Below are 21531 nucleotides of genomic sequence, written 5' to 3'. Positions count from 1 at the left end.
TCGAAACAAAAAAAATGGTTTTTATTTCAAAGGTGAAAAATTCTTTAAAATGTTGGAAAATGGATTAGAAACAAGAGAATTTTTATTTGTTCCAGAATCAAATAAATTTTCCCTTGTTTGGTGACTAAATAAAGGGAATTTTCTTAAATTTGTCCTAAAAAAATTTTCGCAGCGTGTGTCCTCAATGCTACCAGGGATGCCAGGTGGTTTTGTCAAAAATCAGGACACCATGAAAAGAATCAGAATTTTTCAGGACACCACTTATTCTGCTTATATCGCATAAATATAGGTGAAACACGGATATTGTAGACGCCTTAAATTTTTCAATTGAGGCAAGCAGAATATCGTTGGCCAGCAGAATATATGGAAAAATATTATTTGAGTCAATGATTATCATCGGTTAATAGGTTAAACTATTTTATTTCAGATTGGTTCAATGTCTTAATCATTTAAGTTTAAATTGAATTCAAATTTGTATTTTTTTTGAAAATTAAAAAAAAATAGTGCAAAAAATACCGTTTCAAAGAAAAATTAGGTTAAATCAGGACACCTTTAAAAATCAGGAAAAACCCGGAAAAATCAGAACACCTGGCATCTCTAGAGTGTACACGATTACACATAAGCGTAAACAAACAATCGTAGACCCCTCGACTTAAAAAATTGTAAACAAACGGCGTTAAATTTGCAATTTTCCCCTGAAGTTTTTATCGCAAATTCTTTTCAATTTAATTAGACTGTTCAACTTATTATTCGTGATATAATTCGAAACAGGAGCTATGAAACCAAAGCGAACATCAACAGGTGAAGTTGAAATCTGCCGCACCTGTATGGTCGGCGATGCGGCTTCTTTCGTATCGCTCTCTTCCAGTCTGGAGGAGGACGCTCCGATCGCAAATGTGGTCGAAGAATTGACCGCCATCCAGATGGATCTGAAGATCGGGCTGCCGGACCGTGTTTGTCAGAAGTGTGTACAACAATTGAGACAGTTTGTGGCGTTCATCAAAAAGGTGCGCCATTCGGACCGAACATTGCGGCGGCAGTTAAAATCGGGCCTCGGACCGAAGCCGGTCCAAGCCGTGGAACTTATCGCTAGTGCTTCAACGTCGGAAGGTAAGATTTTGTTGATGGTCTTTTCAGTTTTGTTTGAAAATACATATTTTATTCGCTGTATTGAGTGTTCCTGCCCGAGGCCTTGGGAAAACTCAACAAAAATCATCCTTCTTTCAGATGTAAAGCAGCAGCCGGTCGATCTCAAGGAGGAATATACCCTAGCGGAAGAAACCGAAGTCCATATTTTGGAGGAAGAATATCTGGAATTCGAAGATGATTTCACAATGAAGGAGGAAGACCCCGAAGAGGAAGAAAAAGAGCTTGATTTCGATGTAATGTTTGATGGCCAAAACGAGGGTGGAGAGTCCGACACAGAGTTCATAGGATTTGACAATGATTCCGGCAATAACGATTCAAAAAGTTTGGAGCAAACCAAAAAACAAAAACGAAGGACAAAGGCAGAAATCGAGCAGGACAATATCGACGATAAAGCACAACTGAAACACGATGAATTGGACGAAATCGAACTTGAAACATTCCGAATTGTTGAAAGAACGGCTGATGAGTTGGTTTGTTGTGGATGCTACCAGGTTTTTTCGACCGAGGAAGAGTTGAAGGAGCACAGTGCGGTTCATGCATCCAAGACAAGCAAGAATTCGTCGAGACCTTACGTTTGTACCACGTGCTATAGAAGGTATACAAATGTGAATGGTCTGCAAATACACATAAAACAAACTAAAACGATGAAAATTTACGAATGCGTTCGCTGCAACCAGAAGATTATTAATCCGAAAACTCGTCGTAACCATGCCCACAATCATCCGCAGCGGAAAGTCCTGCAGTCTTCGGTGCTAGCTCCAATTCGTTTACAGCCGGACTATCGGCAGGGCTACATTTGCTGTGCTCAGGCTTGTGGATTGGCCTTCAAGACCGACGAAGATCTGCTGGAACATGCCCACAGTGCTCACAGGGTCAATAAGTTCAATTTGGAACTGCCAGAAAATCAAGATAAACCATTTGCCTGTCCCGTTTGTTTCAAATGCTTCACAAATCAAGACTCACTGCGTAAGCATCAAAAGCGCGTATACAAAAGTGACAAGCTGCAGTGCACCATTTGTGGTCTTAAGTTCATCACATCAGTCGCTTTGGCTAACCATGAAACTAAACATCGGTCCGAGAGAGCCTTCAAGTGTCCAGAGTGCCCCAAAGCTTTCGCAACCAAGGGAGATTTGAAGGCGCATTCCATTTCCCATCAGACTGATAGACCCTACGTTTGCTCCGTTTGTGGGGCTGGCTTCCAGCGTAAGGGTTCGCTGATAAATCACGAGCGAATACATTCGGACCAGAAGGCATTCCAGTGTCAGTATTGCCCGAAAGCATTCAAAATTAAGTATGCACTGCAGCTCCACACCCGTACCCACACCGGAGAACGGCCGTATCATTGCAAGTAGGCATCTTTAGCTCCCTAGAAGATTTCTTCTGATGTTCATGGTAATTTTTTATTGCTTCCAGCTATTGCGAGAAATCCTTCGCCGACCATACCAATCGGCAGCGTCACGAGATGAGCCATACTGGTATGTTTTTTTTGGTTGTATATGTAACTATAGCTTACCCGGTGTGCTTTACTACACCTTCTTAAAGTTATGAAAATTTTTAAAAAGTATTTTGTTTTTTGATGTTTCTATTTTTTTTTTTTTTTTGGATATCATCACTATTCAAAAACACTTTCTTCAAAATGAAAGGTGCTACTAGAGTTTGGAATGCCATTTCGAATATTTTTAAAGAATTCCAATCCCTAAAATATGAATTCAATTTTGATTTAATGTGAGTTTTCAAAAAACCTGAAATAGAATGCATTTCGAAATTAATATTTTTAATGGTAAATTAAAAATTGTTATTTCAATTCAGAGTTGGATTCTTAAACAAAAATACGATATTTCATACACTTCGCATTCGCATCAACAGTCGCCTAAAACTTCAATTGGCGCTACTCCGTTTTATGAATACAAGAATCGGTATGAAATTTCCTTTCTAAAATTTCTAACGTAAATCTCGCGTTATTATACTCAAAATCCAGTGCAAAGTTAAATTTAATTCTTGAGAAATTGCAAATTGACAAAAGGTTCGAAAAACAGCTACATTTGAAAATTCGTCAAAAATTCTGTGTTTCGTATCTTGAAAATCTAAAAATGCAAAAATGGTGCAGAATTAAGTCAATTTTCCAATCTTTTGTCTAAAATTCATTAGATGTGAGTGTGACTTAAACAATTTTGACGATTGATTGATTTGTGGTCATAGTCATGATCTTAAAAAATTTCAAAGAAAAAAAATTATCCTTTTCTGCAACGTATAGATCCTAACTTCATCTTCCTTGGTCGCTAATGAAATTTTATTTTGAGCATTTCTTAGTTGATCTATAGGCATGTTTTTTCGGTTTTTTTTTTCTAAGGCTTGAATAACGGAAAACTGGAGTTGTAGGTGAATATTGTCTGAGAAACATAATTGAGTTACATTACGAGGTTTCCAAAACTATAAATTTTGTGAAAATCGTTTGGGTAAAAAGAGAGATACACATATTGGTTTTAGTCAGGAGTGTAAAATTTACACTCCATGGACTGCAACGGGTAAAAATTTCAGGGACTGACGAGGGTCAAGTGAACATAAATTGGGACACATTACGAACAGAAATCAACTCTAACTTAAGAATTCTTGATCGATGTAACTGTTGATTGAAATCCTTGCCTTGCTGCAACCCATCAAGTTCAATGCGGGACTATGCATGCAAGCACCCGCTCAGACTGGCGAAAATCTTAAAGAGTGCAAACTTCGCCGGTTTCAAGGAGGTGAAAAAGCTGGCCCGTTTCAGACTTAGAGTTGAGCTAAATGCGACGAATGATCACGAAAAATTTGAGAAAATCGACTTCAAAACACACAACCTCCAGATCTTCAAACGCAAGTCCTTTAAGGAGTGTGAGTACAAGGTTATGAAAGTATACACTCCACTTTCAATGCAAGAAGAACGAATCACTGGTGCTTACCGAAAATATAAAAGTATCCGTCGAGGGAAGCAAGGTTCCGGGTCGAATCAAGGTGTATGGCAACTGCTTTAGAGGTTGAAGGATGTTTATTTCCAGTCAAACAGTGCTTGAATTGCTGGGGTTTTGGGCACGAAAAGAAACAATGTACAGCGGATACGCGGTGTGCCAGTTGCTCAAGGAGTCATGCCACTTGAGAAAAATGCTCCAATGCAGGGGTGTGCCTAACTTGCAAGGGAAATTGCCCAGAACGGAGGAGAATGATTCAAATTGTCCACGAAATGAAGAAGAAGGGGGTGCCCTACAGAGAAGCTGGAAGTCAATTTCCGAAACTTTCTAATAAGTGTGTGACTTGTTGACCGAAGAAGAGTATTCCGAAGTTTCAGGAAGGACAGAAGACGGGGAAGTCTCATGCATGAGCTGGAATTTCCGTTCGCAAACTCAGAAACGAGCGCCAAATAGCCAGAAAAGGCATGGTAGGCATGAGTCGACTGAATGAAGAGATGATTTCCTGCAGTCCTAACTGTCGTGTCGTTTTTCAGTCATATTCTGGAATCTGGAATGCAGGACCGTGGCTGCGACCGCTCGTCTCAACAATTGTTAACGGAATGCTCATTCGTTTTTTTCGTACGTTCTCTATCCCCCCGCCAGAGGTGCAAATGAACGTTCAGCGCAAACGTCGTCGAGAAAAAGTCGCAAGCTGATTATTTCTTGAAAAGGTTAAGATCAGCTACGACGCCTAACTTGTGGTTGAAAAAAATGAACGCATCGCAACGACGCTGAGGCACGATTGGTTCAGATGACTGCATCTCTTAAGTTCATTCCGATGCTTTGCGAACAGTTCGCCTACTGATTTTAAGGCGACGTCAACCGAAGGATCCGTTCGTTTGAATTTATCGGAGATAAGTTCAAACGACCTTATCGAGATAGGGTCGTTTGAACATTCAATTGAATGTTCACTTTTGAACGTTCAATTGAATGTTCGTCTGATGCGTTCGGCAGCCTAAGGCAAGAAGCCGAGCCGTGTTAGGATGGGATGGATTATCGATATGGTGCATTGCTTGCGTGTGGTGTTCGGACGTCGCTCGACGATAGAGGGTGTCGGATGTCTTGTTGCGCGCGGATGACTAGGTAAAGCGAATGAGGCGCAGTTACAGTTTCATTTAAAGGTCCAATTTTACTGAATAAAATGTAAACCGCCCAACTACGGTTGGGCTTGTAAGAGATTGTTTATTCTTTTTCATTCCAATTGCGGATATTGGCTGTTTGCTTCAGTTCTGAACCTAAAACTAAAGCAAACCATCAATATCCGCGAAATTTAATTTCAGGATCAGTATGCATGAAAATCTGTTTTCAGATTTCAGATTCCCATTTCAGATTCAGATTTCAGATTCAAACTTCAGATTCAGATTTCAGATTCAGATTTCAGATTCAGATTTCAGATTCAGATTTCAGATTCAGATTTCAGATTCAGATTTCAGATTCAGATTTCAGATTCAGATTTCAGATTCAGATTCAGATTCAAATTCAGATTTCAGATTCAGATTTCAGATTCAGATTTCAGATTCAGATTTCAGATTCAGATTTCAGATTCAGATTTCAGATTCAGATTTCAGATTCAGATTAAGATTTCAGATTCAGATTTCAGATTCAGATTTCAGATTCAGATTTCAGATTCAGATTTCAGATTCAGATTTCAGATTCAGATTTCAGATTCAGATTTCAGATTCAGATTGAATTTCTGAATCTGAAATCTGAATCTAAAAATCTGAATCTGAAATCTGAATCTGAAGTTTGAATCTGAAATCTGAATCTGAAATCTGAATCTGAAATCTGAATCTGAAATCTGAATCTGAAATCTGAATCTGAAATCTGAATCTGAAATCTGAATCTGAAATCTGAATCTGAAATCTGAATCTAAAATCTGAATCTGAAATCTTAATCTGAATCTGAAATCTGAATCTGAAATCTGAATCTGAAATCTGAATCTGAAGTTTGAATCTGAAATCTGAATCTGAAATGGGAATCTGAAATCTGAAAACAGATTTTCATGCATACTGATCCTGAAATTAAATTTCGCGGATATTGATGGTTTGCTTTAGTTTTAGGTTCAGAACTGAAGCAAACAGCCAATATCCGCAAATTGGAATGAAAAAGAATAAACAATCTCTTACAAGCCCAACCGTAGTTGGGCGGTTTGCATTTTATTCAGTAAAATTGGACCTTTAAATGAAACTGTAACTGCGCCTCATTCGCTTTACCTAGTCATCCGCGCGCAACAAGACATCCGACACCCTCTATCGTCGAGCGACGTCCGAACACCACACGTAAGCAATACACCATATCGATAATCCATCCCATCCTAACACGGCTCGGCTTCTTGCCTTAGGCTGCCGAACGCATCAGACGAACATTCAATTGAACGTTCAAAAGTGAACATTCAATTGAATGTTCAAACGACCCTATCTCGATAAGGTCGTTTGAACTTATCTCCGATAAATTCAAACGAACGGATCCTTCGGTTGACGTCGCCTTAAAATCAGTAGGCGAACTGTTCGCAAAGCATCGGAATGAACTTAAGAGATGCAGTCATTTGAACCAATCGTGCCTCAGCGTCGCACACAGGGGTAAATGAACCTAATAAGCGATCAAAATTATTTGCGCACAAACGGTAAACGATAGACGTTTGATGTCTTCGCAACATTTTTATATTTTTTGATGATCTATCAAATTCTTGAAAGAAAAAAGTGATTTTTTCACCTGGAAGGGAGATAAAAAAATTATTTCTTGAAATAATTAGCTTAGCGTCTTGATGTCTTCACAAAAGTTGTAGATCTTATTATTTTAAGCAACTTTGTTGAAGACATCATAAAGATCGCATGAAATTCAAAAAAGTTACGAGCATTTAAAAAATAACGAGAATTTTAACAAGTAATTTTGAGTTTTTATTTAATATCTTTTTAAGTATACGATTTACAAACTTGGTATATTTGAGAAAGTTGTTCAAATTGTTAAAACACACAATTTTGTAGAACATTTTAAATACATATTTCAACTAAGAAAGGAGATATACTGCAAAATATCCAAAATAATGCATTTTTTCTGTAAGTTATAACCTTAAGAGTTCGGACGAGTTCGGATAATTTTTTGAGTGGATTTTGTTGATCAAGTTATTGGCTTTCCATTGATATATACATTAAACATTAGTTTTGAATAGATTTTCTGCAAACTAGCAATCAATAATGAGCTTTTTCCTTTAGAAACACTTAAAATTCGAAGAAAAAAAACCTCAATTTTTCCTGTTTTAAGAGGAAAAAGCTCATTTTTGATTGCTTGTTTGAACAAAATCTATTCAAAACTAATGTTTAATGTATATATCAATGGAAAGCCAATAACTTGACCAACAAAACCCACTTAAAAAATTATCCGAACTCGTCCGAACTCTTAAGGTTATAACTTACTGAAAAAATGCATTATTTTGGATATTTTGCAGTATATCTCCTTTCTTAGTTGAAATATATATTTGAAATGTTCTACAAAACTGTGTGTTTTAACAATTTGAACAACTTTCTCAAATATACCAGGTTTGAAAATCGTGTACTTAAAAAGATATTAAATAAACACTCAAAATTACTTGTTAAAATTTTCGTTATTTTTTAAATGCTCGTAACTTTTTTGAATTTCATGCGATCTTTATGATGTCTTCAACAAAGTTGCTTAAAATAATAAGATCTACAACTTTTGTGAAGACATCAAGACACTAAACTAATTATTTCAAGAAATAATTTTTTTATCTCCCTTCCAGATGAAAAAATCACTTTTTTCTTTCAAGAATTTGATAGATCATCAAAAAATATAAAAATGTTGCGAAGACATCAAATGTCTATCGTTTACCGTTTGTCCGCAAATAATTTTGATCGCTTATTAGGTTCATTTACCCCTGTGTGCGTCGTTGCGATGCGTTCATTTACAATCAAAAGTCGGCGTGCTATGTTCGCAAGCCGACGCTTTCGAAGATGAAGTTACTTTGATGTGGTCGGGAAAAAGTCAAACGTTGCTTACAAAATGATGCGATGCTTTGCACCTCTGCCCCCCCGCAGGGGAACGAATGTTCCCAGACTCTCGATTTTCGCTTTCTCTCACACACATTCATGATATCTCTCAATGCGGCTTCTTTTTCTTTGTTAGAGAGGTACGGTTGGATTTTTTACACTCAAAGAATTTGTCTACTGTTTTTCTTTAAAATTTTTAACCTTTAACAGAGAGGTTATTATTTCTTAATTATTATTTTTAATCCCACTATAATCCACTACACTAACCTAGTGGAAAAGATATAGATAAAGAAAAGATATAGAATAGAGATATGTTCGATGTTGCTATTTCCATCACAAGAAAATCTTTACATTAGACTCAAAATATGATAAATCCGAGTTTGATTTCTTGATATTATCTATATTTTTTTTCTTCAACAGGAATCAAACCTCATAAGTGCAGGTTCTGCGAGAAAACTTTCATCACCAGACGTTTACGGGCAGAACACGAACGGTCGAATCATGGTCAAAGCTCTCCATCACCAAAAAAAGAAGGCCAAATTATTCATCAACAAAGTACGCGTAAGTAAATGCCTAATAAGAAACATATACATACATAATTCGGTGTCCATCACGGTGAATCAGCTGTTACAGATGCCCTAACAACGCCAAAATCCGTATTATTAATTGGTATTATTCTTGCAGCCGATGTTGAAATCATGGAGTGCAGTGTGTGCGGTATACCCTTCACTAATCTGAAGAGCCTCCAGAAACACTTGCAACAGCAGCACATGGAAGAGGACGACGAATCCGATTAGAATAAGAGCAATAGTTTTCGATTAAACTAACTTGTTGTCTATTGCTACTAAGGTAAATCGTTTTTCAGTTTCATGCATCGTACAATAAAGCACATATTTCCAAAAGTATTTCTTCCATTTTTAGTAATCTCGAATTTAGGTAGGTCCCTAGCATCCGAAAAATCATTTCACATTTATTGAACATGAAAAAATCGTAATTCATATTTTTATTCACATTCATTCAAGGGGATAAGCTAAAAGAATAGAATAATTCAGATTAGAAAAATAAAGAAAATAAAATAGTTCCTGGTTCATTGTATCAAATCGACGAGGTCTTCCAGTTAGCTTTTTCTGTTGGATTTGCTTTCTTCCTACAATGCCGTGTTCATTAGACTGAGTCGATTTGGGGTCATTTTTGAATTTCTCAAACCCTGGGGTCTTAAAAGCTTCGTTTTGGTCCAAAACTCATCCATGATTTTTTGCAGAATTTTTAAGTAACGTTTACATGAGTACATTTGAACTTTTAGGTTTGTATGGGAAAATTGAATGTTTTGTACTGAAAAATCAACATCATTTTTGTTTCTTCTGTGGAACCGAGCTAATGCTTTTTGTGCCAATTTATAAATTTCTTACAGGAAATTTTCCGCATTAACAACTTTGTCGAATATCATAACTTCGTATCATTTTAGACAAAAAAGTTATTAACGGTTTGTCAATTGAATTTATTGTTTATCAGTGTGAAAAGACATATCCCTATTTAATAGCTAATTACTTTTTTGTCTAATAAGATACTGTTGTACTTTCGAATTAAAAGCTTTAAAAGACTGTTTTACAAAAAGTACTAGTTTATTAGTCAAAAGGCAAAACTGGACTGACAAATTATTCTAGCTATGTCGTTACTATGGTGATCAACACTACTAGGTAGAAACAACGGCCTACTAGTCGGGTTGTAAAATCCCTCCCTTCTTATTTCCAGAATACTAGGTAAGGCTCAAATCTTGACGGCATTCTGGTCATACGCTGAGGTCGGCTGGAACCTGGAGGAATACGTTCTTGGGTTGATTGTTGAGGGCTCTGTTCTTCAACGGCTTCCAGGAATTCTGCTTGATCGTCTGCTTCGATAGTTGAGTCGAGCTGGTTTTCAGGATCGTTAATAGTAGCAGAGGAACACGGTTGAATTGGTTCGACGTACTGGGTTGCTAAAACTTCAATTCGGAACGCTGTGATGATGTGGTGTCCTGCTGTTTTGTTGATGGCAATCCAAATATATCAACAAGGATGTTCAATGGTGAATGGCTACCACTTGTTGTTTCACTCTCACGCCGCTTGATTTGGTTGGCATGTGAGCGGATGAGTTTCCTTCTACCATGCCAATCATCCAAGAGTATGTTAAAGTTGACTTAACCAAACGCTTCGACAATCACTCCGGATGCCCATTTCCATTTGTTCGTGTTGTAAAGTTTGGCATAAACTTTGTCACCGGGCTTGAGAACGGAACAACTTGTAGCCTTGGGAAATGATTGTTTAATTGGACGCAGCAAACTTAACAATGTACGCATACCACGGCCAATCATTAATACTGCTGGAGATTTTCCATTCAAAATTCGGCTTGGAGTGGATCGGTAAGTTTGGAGGAATACCTGTAGCGTTTTGTTGATATTTTCTCTCTCGTTGATTTTCAACATCGACCGCTTGAGTGTGTCCACAAACCTCTCTGCCTGCCCAATCGTCGATGGATTTCGTCGATGGAAATCGGGCGAACAGCTCTTCTAGAAATTCGACCACGGCTGATGTTGAAGGTGATCGAAGGATTCGAATTTCCGGCCATTTGGAATGCGCATCCACAACGACTAGAAAATGTTGATCGAAGAAAGGACCAGCGAAGTCAATATGGATTCGCTCCCAGGGGGTCTTCGCTTGCGGCCACGGCTGTGGTGGAAGTTTCGGTGGTGACTTGGAATGGGATGCACAATTACCACATTGCTTGACGAATGTTTCGATGGCTGCATCAATTTTGGGCCAGAAGACGTGACTTCGGGCAATGGCCTTCATCCGCTCAATCCCAGGATGTCCACGATGTAGTTGCTTGAGAATGCGTTGACGGAAGCATTCAGGAATTACTAATCGGTCGGTCATCATCAGACAATTTTGAATCACGGAGAGAGATTCACGGTGACAGTCATCAGTGAGTCTTGTTTTGACCGCGCTCTCGAACGGTTGCTTTTTCCCTTCGCTCCGTAAAGTGCTTTCAGTCTGATTTACAAGTCTTTCTAAATCACAGACATCCTCTCGATATACCATCCACTTGGTATTTTTCCTACGCGTCGTTCAAAGAACTTTTCCAGTGTATCGTCTTCGACACATTCTACGCCCAGAGGGCACTTTTTCCATCATGATGGGGGACCCTCCTCCGGTTTGGGGGCATTCCACCCTCCGGCCAAGCCGAAACGCAAGAACGGTTCCCGAATGGTTGGATCCCCGTGGCGAACATGGGGAAATTCTTTTCCTTCGTTTAAAACCTGTTAGCCCTTCCAAGCTTCCAAAAAACCCATTCACCATCTCCACATCCGTCGAGCAGCTAGTGGGTAAAATCGAAGGAGGTAATCCAATCGATGGTGGTTCCAACTACCTGCTTAAAGTACGGAATCCGACCCAAGCTGCGAAACTGATGAAGCTCAATCGCCTCACCGATGGAACTCCAATCATCATCGAACAACACCCAACCCTAAACTCGTGTCACTGCGTCGTCTCTTGCAATAGCGTCGACGGCCTCACCAACGACGAACTTCAAAAATCCCTAGCCGATCAAGGAGTCACCAAGGTTTTCCGTTTCCTAAGAAAGACGGGAGAAAACACCACCCCCACCAACTCCATGGTACTTACACTACAAGGTTCTGTCCCTCCCCCGCATATCTATTTCGGGTTCCTCCGAGTGACCACCAGACCGTACTACCCACGGCCGCTTATGTGCTACCGATGCGGAAAGTTTGGTCACTCCAAGAACCGATGCCCCAACACCCCAATTTGCATTGACTGCGGAGAATCAAGCCCACACGATGAATGCCCAAACCCCCCACACTGCACCAACTGCGGAGGCAACCATTCAGCAATGAATCGCTCCTGCCCCCTCTTCAAACAAGAACAATCCATTGTCCGGCTGAAGGTTGACTTTGGCCTCAATCATACCGAAGCAACGAAAATGTTCCGCCAACAAATGAACAATCATCCGGTAAATACTCCGCCCGCCCAAATTTCCAACAACGACAAGGACCTCTGAATCGCTGAACTTGAGCTTCTAGTCTCCCAACTGAAGGAACAGCTGAAGAAACAAGCCAAGGAAAGCGACAACGAATCCACCCTGGTAGGCAACTCTACCACCTCACAAGACTCCGAGGTTTCTGAATCCGAAGACTCCCAATCCGACACCGAACGTCACACGATGACCCCCAACACTCAGTGCCACACCTCAACTCCGAAACGTAGCCGACAAAACAGCTCTATGGACAGTCCCCCCCAACAAATGACGAAAGTGAGCCGCCAAAAGAACCAACCACCCCAGGCCCGACCCCCACAATCGGCAGGTAAACCCCCACCCACCCCTTCATCCAAACGGTAAGTCCTTTCGCCATATTAAATTAAACTCTCTTACCCATACATAATCTTCCCTACTTCATATACAAATGGCCAATACAAACCATAATAGCCACCCCCACAACAATAATCCCGCAAATAATAGACAGCCCCACGGTAAGAGATGCAACAATCCCCCAACCCAGAAAAAGTCTACCAATTTTGCAATACAGTGGAACACCAGAGGTCTTGTCGTTAGGCTTCCGGAAATCCAAATGATTATCAAGGATTTTTCCCCCCTAGTTTTAGCTATACAGGATATCCTTAGTAACACCACAATACCCGCTAACCTCATTCGAGGATACCACCTGTACACCGTCTCAAACCCGAATTCCCGCCAAGGTGCCGGACTTGCCATTAAAAATAACATCCCCCATCAGCTATTGAACATCAATACTGATCTTAACGCAATATGCGCTCGTCTACACGCCCCTCTAGAAATAACTACTGTTTCATTGTATATCCCCCCCCAAATGTCCTATCGTGACTTCGTCGACAAACTAGAAGATCTTTTCCCACAATTGCCCCCTCCAATAATAATAATGACCGACCCCAATGCACATTCCACCTTTTGGGGAAGCTCCCACACATCCTACAAAGGAGCTTTCCTAGAAAATCTTGCTGTCGCTCAAAACTTAACCATCTTAAACAACTGTCAGCCTACCCGTGTTGACCCTGCAACCGGTAACATGGCCGCCTTGGACCTGTCCCTTGTCTCATGGGAGCTGGGACCAAGGTTCAGCTGGGAGGTATTGGACGATTGTCACGGTAGTGATCACCTACCAATACTAATTAAACTACAACAACCCACCCCCAAAGTTTTAACCCGCCCTAGATTGAAGTACAACGAAGCAAACTGGCCCGAATACCAACTCACTGTTGACAGCCTTATCTCCGCTAAAAAAACCAGCAACAATAACATCCTTTACCGAAATCTTATCCGAAGCAGCTTCTCTATCCATCCCCCGAACCAGTGGCATTCCCGGGCGATCCACCGTCCCATGGTGGGGCCCCGAAGTAAGAGATGCGGTGAAAAACCGCCGTAAGAAGCTCCGCGCTTTGAAAAGATGTACCATCGACGGCCCCCTAAAACTCGCCGCCCTCAATGAATTTAAAATCGCCCGATCTCAGACCAGACGAATTGTCAGAGATGCCAAAACCAAGTGCTGGCAAGAGTTCACTGAACAAATCAACCCGAACACACCCTCCACTGTCCTATGGTCTAAAATTAAAATTCTTAACGGTGGCTGCCGCAAAGATACATTCCACATCCTCCTTAACAAACAATACATTAATGATCCCTCAAGGCTGGCCGATTCATTCTGTGACCATTTTTCTAATATCTCCACCCCCTCCAATTCTGTCATCCTCCCCTTTCCCTCCCCATCAAATCAGAACTCCGACTATAATTGTCGCTTCACCCTAAACGAACTTGATTTCGCCCTGCGAAAAGTTAAAGGACTCTCTGCTGGCCCAGACGACATTGGCTACCCATGTCTCAAAAACCTACCTCTATCTGGAAAACTAACATTTCTCGAAATATTAAATAAGATCTGGACAGAGGGCGTGTTCCCCGATAGCTGGAAGGTGGGACTTGTCATACCCATCCAAAAACCCAACCTGAACCCCCAAATAATCGACAACTACCGTCCTATCACCCTCCTTGATTGCTCAGGCAAGATTATGGAGAGAATTGTCAATCGCCGCCTTCACACCATCTTAGAAAAACAACAACTCCTTGACCCCCGACAGTACGCTTTTCGGGCCGGAAAGTCAACAGATGACTATTTCGATGACCTTGAAATTCTCTTTGAGACCCACTTGAACCAACACCACCACATTGAATGTCTTTCTTTAGACCTTTCTAAGGCCTTCGATAGGGTTGATCGCATTGCCATTATCAACCAACTGGTCAAATGGAACATAGGTGGGCGCCTGTTGCAATACATCAACAATTTCCTCACGAACAGACGTATCCAAGTACTCATTAACGGCGTACGCTCTCAAATGAAACCCATCCACGGCGGGGTCCCCCAAGGCTCCGTCATCGCCCCCACCCTGTTCCTCATAGCAATAAATACCCTTTTCCAAACAATTCCCAACAACATAATAACCCTAACCTACGCAGACGACATACTCCTCATTTCCACCTCCCCTTTCCCCATCCTAGCCCGCAGAAGACTCCAATCTGCCGTTCACCTTGTCGAAACTTGGGCTCCCACTGTCGGCTTTGAATTCTCCCCAGCAAAATCAAAACTACTACATCTGGGGCCCAATCGAAGAAAACTTCGAAAACTCCCCCCTCTCACCATGCTGAGCCAAACCATCCCCCTTGTACACTCCTTCCGCTTACTAGGAGTCTGGGTAGATGACCGGCTCAATTTTAGATGCCATCTCAACAAAATAAGAAAAAACTCCACCAACAAAATTAACATCCTCAAAATACTAACCAACAAAACCAGTTTAGCACATCGAGACTCCCTATTTCGCTTTCTGCACGGCTGGCTGATCCCCTCCCTTCTGTACGGCCTTGGATTTATCAGCCGAGAACTAGAGGAAGTGTGCGAAAAACTTGAGCCATTATATAATGAGTGTGTTCGCCTTATCAGCTCAGCCTTTCGAACCAGTCCCATACCCTCCCTAATGGCCGAAAGTGGTCAACTACCCTTCAAGTATCTAATATCCAAACACCTATCATCAAAAGCCCTACGCACCATGGCTAACAGTCCATCTAACGGCTCATTAATGGTAAAAAGAACCAACATCCTGCTAACTGAACTAACAGGTGACCCTCTCCCCAACATCTGTCCTAGACTTGGACCCAAGATCCGGCACTGGAATGATCCCATTCCCAAAGTCGACCTTTCCCTCAAGCAACAAATCAAAGCGGGAAATCCCCCAGCAATAGTCCTTCCCAACTTTCTCCAACTCATTCAAGACAAATATCATGCCCTACCTCACATATACACCGATGGGTCCAAGGACAGCAGTAGCAATGTAGGATGTGGCATATTCGATAATATGAATAATAGGAGCCTTGGCCTACCCAACATGTGCACTGTCTTTAGCGCAGAAGCTTATGCTCTACTCGACGCAATTGAACGCTCAAACCCACACTCCATCATATTTTCCGACTCAGCTAGTGTGCTTTCAGCTATAGCTGCCGGAAATCTTAAACATGCGTGGATTTACTCCATCTCGGAGGCAGCCCCCAGAAAAAATATCACCCTTTGTTGGGTACCCGGACACTGCGGGATCCCCGGCAACGAGGCAGCCGACCGTTTGGCCTCTGCCGGTACCAGTCTCCCATCAACCGTCAACTCCATCCCCCAGTCCGATGCCATGCTACACATGAAAAGCAGAATCAACAACTCATGGGGCAGCGAATGGACTGCCACCCCACAGAACAAGCTCCGAGAGGTGAAAAATACCACCGAAAAATGGCAAGACAGACAAAACATCACCGAGAGAAGAGTCCTCACCAGACTCCGAATCGGCCATACAAGGCTTACACAGATCCACCTTATCACTAAAGAAGATCCCCCCAACTGCCCATCCTGTCAAGTACCAATAACCATTAAACATATCCTTACCTCCTGCCTTCAATACCAACCCCATAGACTCTCCTGCTCTTTAGCAACTTCCCTACGACAAATCCTTTCCTGCTGCCCTGAAGAAGAGAAAAAACTATTAAGCTTCCTCAAAAAGTCCCAACTCCTTCATCAAATATAAACCCTACCCCCCCCCACAAAAAAAAAAATACAAAAAATATACACAAAAAAAAAAAAAAAAAAAAAAAAAAAAAAAAAAACACAAAAAAACACAAAAAAAAAAACACAAAAAAAATACAAAAAAAAAAAAATCAAAAACAAAAAAAAAAAAAAATTACAAAAAAAAAAATTACCTCCAATACGTGAAACAACCCACTTCGGGATGAATAAGCCAGTGATGCTTAAAATCCCTTGAGAAAAAAAAAAAAAAAAAAAAAAAGATTCACGGTGAGGGTAAAATTGACGAACAGCTGCATCTTCAATGTTGTTGCTTGAGGGCCACCCTGCTTGAATGAATTGGATGACTTTCTGCAGAGTAGGATTCCGACTGGTAGCTTCGCGAACCATACGAAGAGTTAATGGTAGGGAACTTATCGCTTCGTCTAGTGGAACACGAACGTCTTCCTCCAATTGCACCACAGCAATGATGAAATCCTCGTCTGGTTTTGTGTGGTTATTTATTAAGCGGGCCATAGACTACACGAATGGCCTGTACAAATTCGATGATTCCACGACGATTGTTTGATCTATGCTCGCCCACACACTATACAAACATTTTTCACGCGAACACAAACGATTGCTGGCGAAAACAGCAACGGCAACAAAAAAAAACCATCTCCACCCCGGCTGGGAGGATGGTTTGTACAAAATATTTCGATCCCGACCGATTTTACTCCAATCGTTTGGGCGCTCATTCAAGCAGTGCCATACACCATGCAAATCGTGTTCAAAGCGACAAAATTTCATCGCATTGGTACAAATGTTGTGTAGTCATTGGCCCGCTTTAAACGAGAGAGCACATCAGCATAGCCAAATTGAGTTGTCGATACCTGTCGATGTTGAAATCGTAGCACAACAACGTGAGTGCCCAACGCTGGAGACGGTTTGCGGTGTGCAACGGAATTCCTTTTTTCGAGCCGAAAATTCGCAATAACGGCTGATGGTCCGTTTGCAACGTAAACTTTCTTCCGAGTAACATTCTGTGGAATTTGGTTACCGCAAACACCAGAACTAATCCTTCCTTCTCAACTTGGCTGTATCCGACTTCTGCTTGCGTCAGGGACTTGGCTACATGCGCAATCGCCTTGAGGGAACCATCAGGAAATCGGTGCATGATGACGGCACCTATTCCCGATTTTGATGCGTCTGCTGCCACGATTGAAGAATAGCTTTGAACCTGTCGAAGGATTGCTGACATTCACGGGACCAATGGAATTTGACATCCTTCTTGAGAAGAGCATCGAGTGGATGTCTTAGTTGATGCATTTCTTTGACGAACTTGGCATAGTAGTTGACTGCGCACAGGAAAGAGCGCAACGTAGTGACGTCGCTTGGGGGTGGCATCTTGGCAATTTTCCACCTTAGCTGGATCAGGATGCAGACCGTCGGCGTCAACAATGTGCCCAAGATACTTGATGCGATGTTGGAGGATGTTGCAGATGAAAACCATATTCTTCAAGGCGCTTGAAAAGAGCGATGAGGAATTTGTGATGATCGTCAAAAGTTTTGCTGAAGACGATGATGTCGTCCAGGAACGATTCCACACCCTCAAGATCCGCAATCATACCGTTCATGAGCTGTTGGAAAGTCCCGGGTGCTGACTTGACTCCCGGTGCGAGGCGATTGAAACGGTAGAGACCTCGATGTGTGTTGATTGTGAGAATGTTCTTGGCTTTGTCGTTCACTTCTACTTGAAGGTATGCATCGGAGAGATCGATGATGCTGAAAAACTTGCAACCGTTGAGTTTAAAGAATATATCTTCCGGAACCGGAAGTGGATAATTGTTGGCCTCAAGAGATGCATTCAATCCAGTGGAATAATCAGCACATATACGAACCTTGCCACCTGGTTTCCTTACCACGACGATAGGAGCGGCCCATTGAGAAAAATCGACTTCGGCGTCAACCTTTGCCACTGAGGTCGTGCCGGGTCGTGCAACCGGCTTGAGGAACAGTTGCACTTTTGTTTTCTTGCAATGCCCAAGTGTGTTGTTGAAAACATTTGGGAACGCCGCCTTGTAGTGCTGGATCGATGTAGCTTGATTGGTTTGAACTTGGTTGCAAATCGTGGAAAGAGGAAGTGACCACAATTCGAACATTTCGATCCAGTCCAGACCGAAAAGATTCAGGTGTTGATGGTTCGTCACATAGCACAATCCAGATTTTGTGGTATTGCCCAGAGTGATGCTATATTGCAGTTGACCGATGATGTTGAGGGAATTTCCAGAAGCGGTTTTTGCTTGGGTACCAGTTGGAAGCAGCGGTGGTGAGCCAAGTTTCTCCCATGAGCGCTTTGATAGGACGGTGATGTCTGATGCTGTGTCAAACTGCAACCGTAACATCACTCCGTCGATGATGACACTCAGGAATTTTCTTGATTCAGCACCAGCTTTCTCGGTTGGTAGCAAAAATTCCGTTGACATTGGGCTTCTGTTTCCTTTTCGGTTTTCTTCTGCTTTCGGCTGATGGCTTCGCCGAAAAGCAGTTGCAGTAGCCTTCCTTGTGGCCCGTTTTATTACAGACTTTGCAGGTGTGGTTGGAAAATTGACAGTCACGCACAAAGTGCATTCCCCCACACTGCCAGCAAGGACTCCTGGGAACGCTTGACGGTTCCTTTGATGTAGAAGCGGGCTGATACAACGGCTTTTTCTTGTTGATAGCGCAGATTGAAGCTGTCGTTGGTTGCTTCCGTTCCAGCATAGCCGTGTCAGATTTGAGGTTATGTAAACGCTGGCACTCAGTGATTAACGTTTCCAGTTTATATTCCCCTTCGCCTTCGGATTCCAATTTCGACAGCAACCTGGTCCGGATGTCGGATTCCTTCGGGGATCCGCAGATGAAAATCAAAGATTTGAACTGATCGGCAGTGATTCGATTCAGCTCAAAGTCTTCGCAGCGCTTGTTCACGAGTCCGGCGTAGGTTATGTAATCCTCTTCCGGTTGCTTGGTTACTTGGAAGCATTGATACCGCTTGTTGAAAAGCGAAATCCGCGCGCCGAATAACTGCTTCAATTTTGCGACGGTGTCGCCGGGAAAATTCACGGGGATGGTTTGGAAGAATAAAGTTTACGCACTTGTCGTGCACGTGGATGCTTAAACTTCTCAGCAGCAAGCGAACTTTTGCCTCGTCGTCCAAATTTTCCCCGTCTCTCAGGAATAGATCCTCGTATTTCTGGAACCATCTATCGAACACCAAACCGTTGTCGGGATCGTAACAGAACTCCTTTATGTTCGACGCCAGGGACTCGATGATAAACTCCGGACCGCGCTTGCTTGCCGGGCTGGGGCGGCTTGGTTGTTGAACCGCTCCATCATAACCATCAAACGGGCGTTCTGCTCCCAAATCATTTCGAGCAATCTTTCGGTTGGTGGTGCCATTTTGCGTTGATTGCAAACGTGAGTTCTTTAATCTCGTCGCCAAAGTGTTGTACTTTCGAATTAAAAGCTTTAAAAGACTGTTTTACAAAAAGTACTAGTTTATTAGTCAAAAGGCAAAACTGGATTGACTATGGTGATCAACGCTAGTAGGTAGACACAACGGCCTACTAGTCGGGTTGTAAAAGATACGAAGTTACGGTCTGCGAGAAAGTTGTTTAGCGGAAAATGTCCTTAAGGAACTTAATAAATTCTCACAAAAACCATCAGCTGGCTCGGTTCCACAGACGAAACAAAAATGATGTTGATTTTTCAGTACAAAATATTCAATTTTCCCATACAAAACTAAAAGTTCAAATTTACTCATGTTATTTTATTTATTTTATTTACATAGTATTCCGTCTCACGACATAACTTGACGAACATAATTCCTAAAATTCACTCGGTTCATAGCAACCGTTCTCCAATTTCTCGGGCACCCCACGTTCGCCAGATCACGCTCCACTTGGTCTAACCACCTCGCTCGTTGCGCACCCGCTCGTCTTGTTCCTACCGGATTCGTAGCGAACACCTGTTTTGCAGGACAGTCGTCCGACATTCTCGCAAGATGTCCCGCCCAGCGTATCCGGCCAGCCTTCACCACCTTCTTGATACTGGGTTCGCCGTAGAGGCGCGCGAGCTCGTGGTTCATCCTTCGCCTCCACACTCCGTTCTCCTGTACGCCGCCAAAGATGGTTCTTAACACTCGTCGCTCGAATACTCCGAGTGTACGCAGGTCCTCCTCGAGCAATATCCATGTCTCATGTAAACGTTCGTTAAAATTTTTGCAAAAAATCATGGATGAGATTTAGACCAAGACGAAGCTTTTTAGACCCCAGGGTTTGAGAAATTCAAAAAAGTCCCCAAACCGACTATAATATAGTATAATCGAAGGGGATTGTCCCAAGTTTTAAATTTCAGGACAATTTCACATACGAATTTGTCATTATCTTCTCAACAATACGACAATTCCTGATTGCTTACCTATTTATTTCTGTCATGATACACATACGAGAGAAACAAAAGGTTGTTGCACAGAGCGAGAATAAAGACAACATCTTCCAGATTTTTTTCGAAAAACAGTTGATAACCCTGTTTCAACGATGCATTTGGCGAACAGATTGAATAAAACGTATCCGATACAGCTGTCTTCGATGTTTACTCTTGGGCTCGAACTCACGAACATCGGCTCAGGAGGCAACTGCTTTGCCAACTGAGCTATATCACAAGCCCCCGCATAAACGATGCAGTCAACTCGTGTAAAGTCCTTAAATAAATAATTGTAGCGAAAATTGCACACAGGCAATTGAAAAAAAAATCCCTCACGAACTCCAACCCTTTGCCGGGATTTGCTGCTCGAGTGCTGATCCTCTTGATTCGGTAGCAAGAGGCAGTGGAAGTTAGTATGTGTGTGTGTGTGCCTTAGTGAGTATGCTTGGGTAATGGGTGCGGTGCAACGATAGTACACTTTTGCCACATGGCCGTAAACAAATTACAAACAAAAAACGCGTGACTAGCACCGGAATTGCAGAACAACTTCCTACCCAGACCTCAAGCTGCGATATGCTATAAACCGAATTGTGGCGGACTCATCCCATCTGTAAACTTTCACACACAAACACACACGCTCCCGCACAATCTAACAACCACACATAAACACCGGATGTGGTTGGGTTGAGAATTAAAAAACTAGGGACTATTTGCACTGAATGTCGGTAGCTGGGAAGTTTGGCCCTGTAGAGCTAGTGCACGGCATAAAACGTTTCATTGTGATTACTTTCTCATGCTCCGGTCCCTGGAGGAA

General features: G+C 42.0%; 3 protein-coding genes across 3 annotated transcripts; 1 reads left to right on the top strand and 2 right to left on the bottom strand.

The window, feature by feature from the left end:
• The first annotated feature begins 675 nt into the window (after positions 1 to 675).
• Positions 676 to 9027, top strand: LOC129738906 (gastrula zinc finger protein XlCGF26.1-like). The gene is made up of 5 exons (XM_055730240.1): positions 676 to 1110; positions 1228 to 2497; positions 2563 to 2624; positions 8558 to 8698; positions 8822 to 9027. The coding sequence occupies exons 1-5, from the start codon at positions 777 to 779 to the stop codon at positions 8932 to 8934; spliced, it is 1920 nt and encodes a 639-aa protein (XP_055586215.1). The 5' UTR covers positions 676 to 776; the 3' UTR covers positions 8935 to 9027.
• Positions 9028 to 17704: 8677 nt separating this feature from the next.
• Positions 17705 to 18655, bottom strand: LOC129738095 (uncharacterized protein K02A2.6-like). The gene has a single exon (XM_055729281.1). The coding sequence runs from the start codon at positions 18653 to 18655 to the stop codon at positions 17705 to 17707; it is 951 nt and encodes a 316-aa protein (XP_055585256.1).
• A 37-nt stretch (positions 18656 to 18692) lies between these two features.
• Positions 18693 to 20728, bottom strand: LOC129738094 (uncharacterized). Its single transcript, XM_055729280.1, has 3 exons — positions 20712 to 20728; positions 19384 to 19768; positions 18693 to 19283 (listed from the first exon to the last, which is right to left on the bottom strand). Exons 1-3 carry the CDS (start codon positions 20726 to 20728, stop codon positions 18693 to 18695), a joined length of 993 nt encoding a protein of 330 aa, XP_055585255.1.
• Between the last annotated feature and the right edge of the window lie 803 nt (positions 20729 to 21531).

This window comes from Uranotaenia lowii, chromosome 1 (assembly GCF_029784155.1).
Source record: "Uranotaenia lowii strain MFRU-FL chromosome 1, ASM2978415v1, whole genome shotgun sequence".
NCBI classification, from domain to species: Eukaryota; Metazoa; Arthropoda; class Insecta; order Diptera; family Culicidae; genus Uranotaenia; species Uranotaenia lowii.
Note: the sequence above shows the minus strand (reverse complement) of the source record. Positions and strands in the feature narration are given on the sequence as shown.

Excerpts from the sequence above, each read along its gene's own strand:
- LOC129738906 (XM_055730240.1), top strand. The coding sequence starts at position 777 with ATGAAACCAAAGCGAACATCAACAGGTGAAGTTGAAATCTGCCGCACC. Across the intron at positions 2,498-2,562 it reads GAACGGCCGTATCATTGCAA|CTATTGCGAGAAATCCTTCG; the intron begins GTAGGCATCTTT and ends TATTGCTTCCAG. Across the intron at positions 8,699-8,821 it reads TATTCATCAACAAAGTACGC|CCGATGTTGAAATCATGGAG; the intron begins GTAAGTAAATGC and ends TTATTCTTGCAG.
- LOC129738095 (XM_055729281.1), bottom strand. The coding sequence starts at position 18,655 with ATGTTACGGTTGCAGTTTGACACAGCATCAGACATCACCGTCCTATCA.
- LOC129738094 (XM_055729280.1), bottom strand. Across the intron at positions 19,284-19,383 it reads TCCACGTGCACGACAAGTGC|CGGTATCAATGCTTCCAAGT; the intron begins GTAAACTTTATT and ends CTTTTCAACAAG.